The sequence below is a fragment of the Herpailurus yagouaroundi genome, unplaced genomic scaffold (assembly GCF_014898765.1).
Source record: "Herpailurus yagouaroundi ecotype Mexico unplaced genomic scaffold, PumYag 210, whole genome shotgun sequence".
Lineage (NCBI taxonomy): Eukaryota > Metazoa > Chordata > Mammalia > Carnivora > Felidae > Herpailurus > Herpailurus yagouaroundi.
In genome coordinates, this window is record NW_024412441.1 from 19,263,358 (window position 1) to 19,274,016 (window position 10,659).

The window sequence follows — 10,659 nt, forward strand, 5'->3', positions numbered from 1 at the left end:
ATGCTCTGTCTCTGTCTCTCTCAAAAATAAATAAAAACATTTAAAAAAAAAAAGAAGGAAGTGGCCCTGGAGGAAGTCAAGGGCACCAGTGGTCATGGGCAGGTTCCACAGACCCCTGACACAGAAGATGAGCACTTCACACGGCTACCTGGTATAGGCCCTGAGTTTGTACCTTGTGCACATGTGTCGTTGGCTGTTATCCCCAACTATACTGTATGATTTAGTTGATTTAGTTGAGCTAAGCACACAGTTGTTGCTTAAAAAAAAAAAATACTGTTTGAAGTGACGACAGTTGTTCTAGAATGACACACTGCAGAGTATTGATATCATGTAGTAGGGAGGAATGGACATTTATTAGATTTATAGAACACAACCCTTTGAATTAAATAATTTACCAGTATAGTGTTGGTCAATATCCTTGAGGGCAGTTCTGACTGATGAATCACTATCCTATGGCCTGGCTCTGTTAGTCTTAAGTGCCCCAAACAGGGAATAATCTAGGTGAGTTGGGGAGTATGGGCACAGCAGAAGGTTATGTGGTCCAGGAAAGGAAAGGAAGAGGTAAAATTAAATGACAAAGAGACTGTCCTAGGGTTAAGCTAATGCTGCAAAGGAGCAACTCTCCTGAAACTTCTCCGCCCAAAAGATGGGGCTAGCCACTATCCCACCCTTTTTCTCTTTGAAAGTTTTCAACTAAAATTTATTTTTTAATGTTTATTTTTAAGAGAGAGAGAGAACAAGTGGAGGAGGGGCAGAGAGAGAGAGGGAGACACAGAATCTGAAGCAGGCTCCAGGCTCTGAGCTGTCAACACAGAGCCCGATGTGGGGCTCCAATTCACGAGCTGTGAGATCATGACCTGAGCCGAAGTGGGATGCTTAACCAACTGAGCCACCTAGACACCCCTCAATTAAAATTAAAAACTATGATTTTTATCAAGGAAATCAGTGATAAGAGTTGCCACATAGAATACCACATGCCCAGTTAAATTTGAATTTCAGATAAACTATGAATAATTTTTTAGGGTAAAAGTGTTCTAAATATTGCATGGGACTTATACTAAAAAATCAATCATCATTTACCCAGAACTCAGATTTAACTGGGTTTCCTGTTTTTATTTGTTATATCTGGCAATGCCAGTCAATGAATACAGGATTCATTTTGTGGAAATCCACATTGCAGCTAACTTCCATGGAAATACCTTTAAGGAGACATAACCCTTAATTTACATACACACCACACCACAAAATGCAGACAACTCTTCCTTTAATGTGATTCATGTTATTTTGATGACCTTCAAGTCAAATTCAGATTCACAGTTACAAGCTCCATTGGCTAGTTTTATCTGTGTAACACTTGAGGCCTCCTGTTTGGTCTGAAGCATTAGAAGCCATGTCTCTTGAAGTATTTGGCTCGTGCAAGGACATCATTGCAGAAGTCACAGTTCAGGTCTTGGCTGCTTCTGATGTAGCCAGGACCTCCAGCATAGGCACAGAGTCCACCTGGAATTTGTGAGATGGGTTAATGCTGACCCTATAGTCCCTCATTGCTTCAGGGTCTCAGCAGTTAGCTTAGATTCTCTTTCCTAATTGCTTTGTAGGAGGCAACTGAAGTTTGGGGGAATCTGATGTAATGTCTTGTATTTGTTCTTCTTACTTCATGCTGTGAAACCACCAACCCTGAGTTACACTTACCTCTCAGGTACTGGTCAGGGGTCCAGGTTGGAAACCTGGTCTGGATTTCTTTGATCCTAAGTGTCAGGACCTCGATTATCTGAGAAACCTGGGACTCGCTGATCCAGGATGTGGGAGCATAAAGGCCAGGGTCCTAGAGGGAGGCAGAGGAAAAGCTAAGTAAGCCAGGTGGGAGAGTGACAGGACTTCATGGGATCAGTGTTGCTTTTTAATTTCCCTTCTTTTTTCTCTCCTCCTCCTCTGGCAGAGCTAATGCCACCTTTAATCTCCCTGGGAATAAACAGTAAAAGTTACAAGGTTTGGGTAAGTGAAGCATGAGCAGACATTTTGCAACTGCTTCATTATAATGGTGAGAGGCAGAATTGAAAACCTAAGGTGACAGAAGTAATGAACATCCCAGTCTGATGCCCTCCTTCAGTGTTTAAATGTAAGCCCTCCAAACCGGTCAGAAACGGCTTTTTCTATCTGTACTTGTAATTCTCCTTCCAGGTAATCTGAATGTCTAAAAGTACTTCTAATTTTTCTTATACATCTTTGGTTACCATTCCACATGAGTTTCAACATATTTAGGAGTAATCTCTGACTCGGGACAATTCCTTCATCTTCAAAGTAAATGGGCTCATCCTTTTCCCAAGGACAAGATTTCACAAAGGCAGAGCAAGGCATCAGAAATGATGCTGACCCTAACATCGCCCATGTTGGTATTGGTCCCTGTTTTGCATTTTCCAGCTGCCATGTGACTTTGCAGCAATGACTCCATCCTTGTAAAAACACCTCCTCACTTGGAAAGGATGGATTGCATGCCTTCCCCTTCACCCCATCCTCATCAGATTATTGGATGAGTCCCTAAATCAAAATGAGATAAAGTATTTGAAAGTACTTTTAAATTGCAAAGTGTCACTCCAAATAGTAATAGGAAGCCAGTTTAAAGATCACTGAGGAGATCACATGCTCCTAAAAGCTAAAAAGATGACCACAGTACTTAAAGGCTTCCCGACAATTACAATAATAATGTCAAATGCAATAGAAAAAAAAATCACAGCACCATTGTCTCCTTGCCATCCTTGATCCCCCCCAGACACAATGAATTCAACAGTGGGGTTAATGCCCAGTTCCCTGGGAGTTTCTGTGAGACAAGTTGAGACCAGGCAGAATTAGTGCAAAAATAAAACTGGATCTTCAGAACTAAGAATTGCATAGCAGAAAGAAAAGAAAAAGGAATTCAATATTTGCTGAGAATCTGCCAGATACTAAGCACATTTTCCCATTATTGCATTGAGTCTTCATAACAATTCTATGAGGATGGCGTCTTATAGGTGAGGAAACTGAGGCCTAGGGAGATTAAATGAGGTCACGTGGTTACAAACTAACAGAACAAGGAACCAGACTAGGGGACCACAGATGATATCCTGGAAACACAGTGTAGTTGATTTTGAAAAGAAACCATGGCTCAAAACAAAACAGTGATGCTACTACCTGCATCAGGCAGAGATGTGCCTCTCACAGTGCCAGGGAGCACCTTTCACTCTGTGTTCCATAGAACTGCACTTCAGGGTGTCCACAACAACAAATGCGAAGATGTCCCCTTAGCATCATGCCATGCAACACAACAGCCATATGTCATAACTGACAGAGAGTTACCTGCACAACCCCGATTCCATCACCCACATTGCCCACATTGACCATAATGTTGCCACCATGAGACTCCCTGGACAAGACACCAGCGATCACTGCAGGATCCATGCAGTACTTTTGGCCAACAGTACGAATCACAGGCTGATATTTCAGGATGTATGGCATGTCTATTTCAGCCAGCCTTTCAGAAGCACGAACTCCTAAAGCAAACACAGAAGGAAGGATGTGGCTTGTGTGACTTATGCTGACATGGGAGCTCAAGAGGACAGAAATCACACTCCAAGGATCTGGGCAGTGGTCTAGGACCAAGAAGCCCATGTTTCAGTCTGGAATCCCTAGTGGACCTGAAAGTATGATTCTTCTTTGGACTTGAGTTGGTGTCCACTGAGGCAGGGTCCTTTATGGCTTCCAGTGCCTCTTGCTGGACTCTCAGGGGATGCTCTGGCCCACACAAGACAATTCTCTAGGCACAGGCACACTGGCCCCATCCTAAGTACCCCAAACATATATGCCTATCCATCAGCTACAATGGGCACCAGATGTGAAAGAGAGAATCCCCCAACCCCTTTAAGAAGTCCTTGTTTCCCTGACAGGTTTGCTCACTCTTGTCCACCTTTCCCTCCTAAAAGGACATCCAGATATTGCATGATCTTAAACCATTGTAGAATAAAAAGGATGTTGGGCAAAATTAAAACTAATACTGATTTACCTGGCTGGCCCGTTTACCTTGTAAGCATTTTTTGTGGTTTCAAAATATTCTCATCTACATTCTACCGACCAGAGTTTACAACAAGACTGTAAAATAAGTACTTTAAAGTCCTTTCAGTAGAGATGGAGGGGAACTAAATGACTCATTGAAGAACCACAGCACACACTTAGACAAGGTCTTTGGACTCCACGTCTAGTGCTCTTCCCACTACTTGGTAGTGTGGGGCTGTGGGAAATAGTGGGAGCCAAAGGATATGTTGAGAGGACCAAAATTTGTGAGGAAGGACAGGGAGACGTGGGTTTGAAGTGTCGGGAGAAGGGACAAGATCCTGTCAAAGTCACCCTTGCCAAAAGGAGGCGCCTTCCGAGAGAAAGGGAAGTGGAGGGTGAGGTGGACATTGGGATTATAAAATACCACAGTAGTTCAGGCCTTGACGTTTTCCAATCCCACAAGATGCTCCAGGGGTGTTGAAGTTTCGGATGTTTCCATAGCATCCCCAGTTGCTGCTTTCAGATAAATCTACAAATTGAGAAAATTTCAATGTAAGGCATTGAACTAGACTCATGTTGATCATCTGTCCATGAATGAAGTACCATTAATAAAAAGAACTTTACCAAAATCCAATTACAAGAACTTCACTCTAAATTGAAACACTTTTGAAATTTACAGTATGGTGACTAGGAAATTATCACAGAAGCCCCCTCGATACAAAATTGTCATCTCCTATCCTGCAGGCATGGGGAACTGTTGGAGCAGCTATACTCTTTGCAAAGCCCTGGGCTGTCCAATGTTGTTGAGTTGGTGTCTTGGAATCAAACCAGATGATCTCTTCCCTGTAACTAGTCCTCATCCTGTATCCTAGGGGAACTCTCAGTACTTCACCTTCAAATATTCCTGACCGGTTGGTCAGGTGAGATATTTATGGTTGCTCTGGAGAACCAGAGGGAAGTAAGGACTTCTCATTAGATTGCTCTTTTTTATTTACTTTCTTCTTTGCTCATATCATCAAATCTTCATGATTTGCAAATCTTTGGAAATAAATCTACTACACATCATCATATGTGTATTGTATATTTATATAAATGCCTTTTAAAGTTCTATTTTCTTACTGAGAGCTTCTTGAGATTGACATCTGAAAATATTAATATTTTGGAGTAAATACTTCTACTTTACAAACTTTTGATAAGTAATCTGAAAGAAATATGGAGATGAAAAGACCTGGTCTTTTATAAGTGTAGTAAAAGCTAAATGAGCTGATGTGTCTTTTTTTATTTTTTAATCAGTACATTTTTATATTTATAATTGGTGACAAATACCCTTAATATTGTAATTGGTTGTGTCATTCATTGCTCCTGCCCCATAGCCACTCCCTAGTCATATTAAATTCTCCTTTAAGTTCCTTATATTCCCAAAATATCTTGTTGAAATTTAAAAATACTTGTTAAATAAATGGATCAATCAATAAATGAATAAATGTAAGACCCTATCTGAGTAATCATCAGAAGTTACAGCTATGATAAAATTTGCTTCTCCTGAGAAACTATGCTTCCTCCTTTTATTTATCAAAAAATATGTATTTTTCCCTTTGCCCCAGCTGCAAGGAAACTTAAGACCAAATCTGAAATTTCAAGCATAGCAGCTATGTCAGCCTCAGTGGTTAGCTTAGTCACATGTTTTTGATCTCCTTCATGCTAGTTTTCTATTCGAAATTGCATTTGAATTATTACAGGAAGCCATCACAATTCTTCTACAGTGCTTATCAATGAGTACTTATCAATGATGTATATTTAAAGCCTACAGTACTTATCAATGAGTACTTATCAATGAATACCTATCAATGATGTATAAAGTCTATAGCACTTATAAATAAGTACTTATCAATGATGTATATTTAACGTCCAGCTTCCAGCAATGCTGTCTTAAGCCAAGCCTACATTCTGCGGAACCCCCTCCTTTGTGGGGCATCTGGAAAGAAGCTATTTTTCAGTGGCTGTTATTAAGTCCAGTATTTTTTGGACAGCTTAGAAAAAAAACATTTTCTACTGCAGTTTCAAGTATCAGAAATACCATTTTGTTCCTATGCTTACCCTTCCCATCTCCAAGGTCATGTAGGAGACCCTTACTCACCAGTAAGGGCAAGGAGACCCAGAAGCAGCCACAGCACAGACATATTGATGAGCTGATTCTACTGGTCCTAAAATGATTTTAGAATAGAAATTAACTCAAAGATGTGAAAACATCAATCGTCATCATAACAATATGTAATGTTTCTATGGAAAGAGGTAAAAAAAAAAAGAAAAACTTTTTCACCCATATCTTAACTAAGAAAATTAATTATTTGAATCATAATAAGAAAAGCAAAGTAAGACATGTGCTCCATCCATCCTTTTAATTAGCTTTAAAATGATGATACTCTTGCTTGGTCCACAGGGACTCACCATACCACCAAGTTACTGGATAGTAATTATTTCAAGAAGACAAGATACTTTGATTCTCAACACTGAGAAACATAGTGACCGGAGTTCAGATGCTGAAAAACAAACTTTGGATGCGTGAGCCTTATCTCAGTTGTAGCCCTCTCCTTATGAAAAGATAATGTGAAAAGGAGAATCTTATATTAGTGTTTCTCTTCATTTGGGTTCTTTTTTGTTCAGTGTAGAGGAAAGGTTATAGTGCCTTCAGGGTCTTGGAACATACTTTGTTTTGATTGGAGGAAGGAATTGGTAGAACTTTCTCACTGCTCTAACCCCCCAGCCTGGGAATCTCAGACCCCTTTGGCCACCTTAAGCCATGCTCCCCATTCCCCTTCTGCAAGACTCCTGTACAGGAGAAAACCTGGGCCAGGACCTGGGAAGATAGAGACACGGGTTGATTCCACCAGCAAAGTCAAAATCCCATGAAGTCAGGTCATGGGCAGGGGGCCAGAATTGAACTTACAAGATGCTCACTAGATGGGAGAAGTGATAAATGGTCAGTATCAAGCACTTGCACTCACCCACTTTCTCTTTCTCATCCCAACCATTTCTGTAACCAACTTCCATGTGTGCAAAGAGCCTTGGTTCTGCCACTAGCTACCTAACAAATACACAAATGCCACCTAGCATAGTTGACTCCAGGCAATGCTGAAGGAGCTGGCCTTCTGTCCCCAAATTCTCCACCTCCCACTAACCCCTCCCACTGCAGAGTGTTCCTCATCCTCTCCCTAGGTCAGCTGAGCCTGACTACCTATCATTTTGAAATATTACTATCATTATAAGTAAGAGTGTGCATAAAAATACAGCACCTGGCACTTTCTCATCTCTTTTGTTTTGAGGTTATTCTTTTTTTTTTTTTAATGTTTTATTTATTTTTGAGAGATAGAGAGTGAGCAGGGTAGGAGCAAAGAGAGAGAGGGAGACAGGGGATCGAAAGCAGGCTCCAAGCTGACAGCAGCAAGCCCAATGCAGGGCTTGAACTCACAAACCATGAGATCATGACTTGAGCCAAAGTCAGACACTCAACCAACTGAGCCACCCTGGCGTCCCTTGAGATTACTCTTTATGGGTGTTTCCTTCCAAACACCCAGGAAAAGATTATGTCTCAAGGTAAAGGAGAGGTATTAAAGAAGTCATTTGAATTAAGTCTTATACCAAGCAATTGTGTGCTCCTCAGACATGGCCATTTGTTTTGTTTTGTTTTTCTTCCCCACAACACTGAGATGGTCTACCTGATTTCCCTTAGTTGAGTGGAAAATGCCATGCTTAGAAAGTTACAGGAACGTGGAATTTTAGCTGGGTCTGCAAAATTTCTCAGGTTCAAACACTCAACAGGAATTGTTTATTATGTACCCACTGAGCCTCCAACACTGAATGAGAGAGGACACTGAGTCCCAGGAAAAAGAATGGAGAAAGAGCCAGTTAGGTATAGGAAAAGCTCATACAGTCTCATCAAAGTTTGTCTTCACAGAGACTTCTCACTGGCTTTATGGAAAGAATCCTAAAGAAAAAAGCACTGCTGGCATCCAGATGCTAAACCCAGGGCATTTTACTCTTGTTGCTGCTTTTCCAGGGAACAAAAATACTTCCTCTTGGAAACCCAAGTGGAAAAGGACTTAGTTTTCATTGCAACATAAAAGCTACCTCACATTCCAAGAATGGAACTAAAGCTCTGTTGAGCAAGCACTTGAATGAAAAGAGGCTATGTAATTATGTGTGTCAATTACTTAGAAATACAAAGTTACTTTTATTATGTTTTAACTGCATCAGGAAAGAGCAACAAGTGACAATGGAAATAAACACAGCATACTGAAATAACTCAAACTCTGTGATCCAAACTTACAGATGCCAAAAAGCACTCTGTGTTTTAGAAGGGACTGTTGAGGCATTGCTGGAGTGTGCTCAGGGTAACCAAGTGTCCACTGGTTACTTATGGCTAATTTCTTAATCCCCTGGGGCTCCCTGCACTTGAAACCATTATTAGAATGTCAAGCCAAGACAGCACAGTGCTCATAATTAATGCCAAGCACAGTATCTCTGGTGGCATCCCTCTTCCTCCTTCCTGAAGAGCAAAACAGTGACACACACCACAAGATGTCAACAAGCTGGAGCAGTAGCCTGATGGGCACACTGGAAACAGACAACCTGAGCATCCCTTGGGGCCAGTTCAAGTTCCTGATGGCCTCTACCCACCTTCCCTCCACTGAATGCTTTATAATTCCCAAAGCACTGGTTAGGTTTGTAAGGCATAATAGACCATCTTCTCCTCCCTTAAGCAATTTTTCTGAAAAATGTGGAAATAAAAGTTTTTGGTCTTTGTAATTCTCTCACTACAGAACTCATGTTCCTTTTCCATGAATGTGCTCTCAGGTCTTCACCAGAAACCTTAAATCATAGCCACTACACGTCCTTAGGTCCCTCCAACCAGCCTGGAAAATGTGTTGTATCAGCTCCCTGAGGTGCTGATGAGGAAGCTGACCCTGCCGCATCGTGGCCCCTGTTTGATGCTAGAAGAATTGAGGACTGCCCTACACATGCATGTTAGACAGGTCTCCCACTCCACACTGTCTTGTCGCCTGCTTTTACTGATAACTTGTCTTTCCGTCTGCTTGCTCCCTGTGGGCTGATAGGCCTTTCCAGTAGTATCTCGTCTTAGTCATCCACACTCTTGCTGACCTGTCTTTTCCCTCTCTCCTCACAGCAACACCCCAGCCCATTGCTCTGCAGATGGCTACCCACCAACAGGAATAAATTAAAATAATAGCAATGACAGTCACAAATATCAAGTGTTTTCTACTATGATCACGTTTTCTTGAGAAAAATATAACTTTTAGAGTAAAATTTAAGGCTCCTTCTGAACTCACTTTTTGCAGAATTGCATGGTCTGTGAATATGTATGTTTCCTGAATTTGGATTATGAGCAGTTTACCAGCCCCAAAAAGCTTGGAGGTGTGATGGCATCTCTTCACTCTCTGCAGGCAAATCCTTTCTTCTCTCTCTGTAAGCCCTCTGTGCCCTATTCTCCTCATTTTGCCCATCTGGGCAAACTCTTCCCAGAGTTGAGAACTCCAGGAAGGCTCCTTTCCCTGTCCTGGGAGTTATCCCTGGCATATCTCTTTCTGAACAAAGATCAAATGAAAGAGACCATGGTCTCTCTGTTAATCTCCTTGAAGCTTGTCTCTCCTTTTACTTAGCCAGGCTTAAGCTGCTAAACATGTTGGCCTTAGCTCCTTCAAGGTTTCCAGAGAAAATAGGATTCTATTATAGAGCCATTATGTAAGGTGTATGAGGTTAATGCAATGTTGTCAGGAATGTGATGGTGGGGGAGAGATTGCTATCTGGAAAAATACCAACACCTCAATCCTTTGGCTTTGTTGTTGTTGTTGTTTAATTTTTATTTATTTATTTTCAAAGAGAGAGAGAGCAGGGGGAGAGGCAGAGATGGAGGGAGAGAGAGAATCCCAAGCAGGCTCTCTGCTGTCAGCACAGAGTCCAACTTGGGGCTCGATCTCACAAACCATGAGATTATGACCTGAGCTGAAATCAAGAGCCACCCAGACACCCCAGTCAATCCTTTGGCTTTGAAATCACAGCAAAGACATCCTATTCAGCCTATTACACCTTCTGTTAAATGTACATCTATTTCTGTTCTTTGTTTTGCACAAATCCAAAAGTAACTCTATACTTGCATTAACAGAAATCTATCTTTTTATAAGTATTATAATGAACAGAAAAAAATCATCCCATCATCTACATAATCTTTTATAACTTGGGCTTTCCTGGCAAGGTCCTTAAGTTTTATCCAACTCCAAATTTTCTTGTTTACTTAGCAGCAAAGACATCATCATTACCAATTGATCACCATAGACTGGATCTTTCATTCTAAATAAGCCTGAAAGTAAGTTTCCCCAGTCCATCTTATACTCACCTGTCTTCTGTTACCTCTTGTCCTTAGAGGCAAGTCAGTCCCCAATGCTTTATATAGAGTCCCTGTCCTGCTTCCTCTTTTTAAAAGTGTTGACTTCATCCTCTTATGAAAAGAGTTATGGCTAACTCTCACAAGTTATAGTAATAATCACAATAATTACAAATACTTTGAACTTATATAGGGCCTTTTATTCAAGAATGTCCTGGCATTATGCAAACATT

The 10,659-nt window shown here is 41.1% G+C and overlaps 1 protein-coding gene across 1 annotated transcript; it reads right to left on the reverse strand.

The window, feature by feature from the left end:
* Positions 1–1,247: 1,247 nt before the first annotated feature.
* Positions 1,248–10,452, reverse strand: LYG1 (lysozyme g1). The gene is made up of 6 exons (XM_040453619.1): positions 10,439–10,452; positions 6,164–6,230; positions 4,451–4,555; positions 3,334–3,527; positions 1,693–1,825; positions 1,248–1,500 (listed from the first exon to the last, which is right to left on the reverse strand). Exons 2-6 carry the CDS (start codon positions 6,204–6,206, stop codon positions 1,382–1,384), a joined length of 594 nt encoding a protein of 197 aa, XP_040309553.1. The 5' UTR covers positions 6,207–6,230; positions 10,439–10,452; the 3' UTR covers positions 1,248–1,381.
* Between the last annotated feature and the right edge of the window lie 207 nt (positions 10,453–10,659).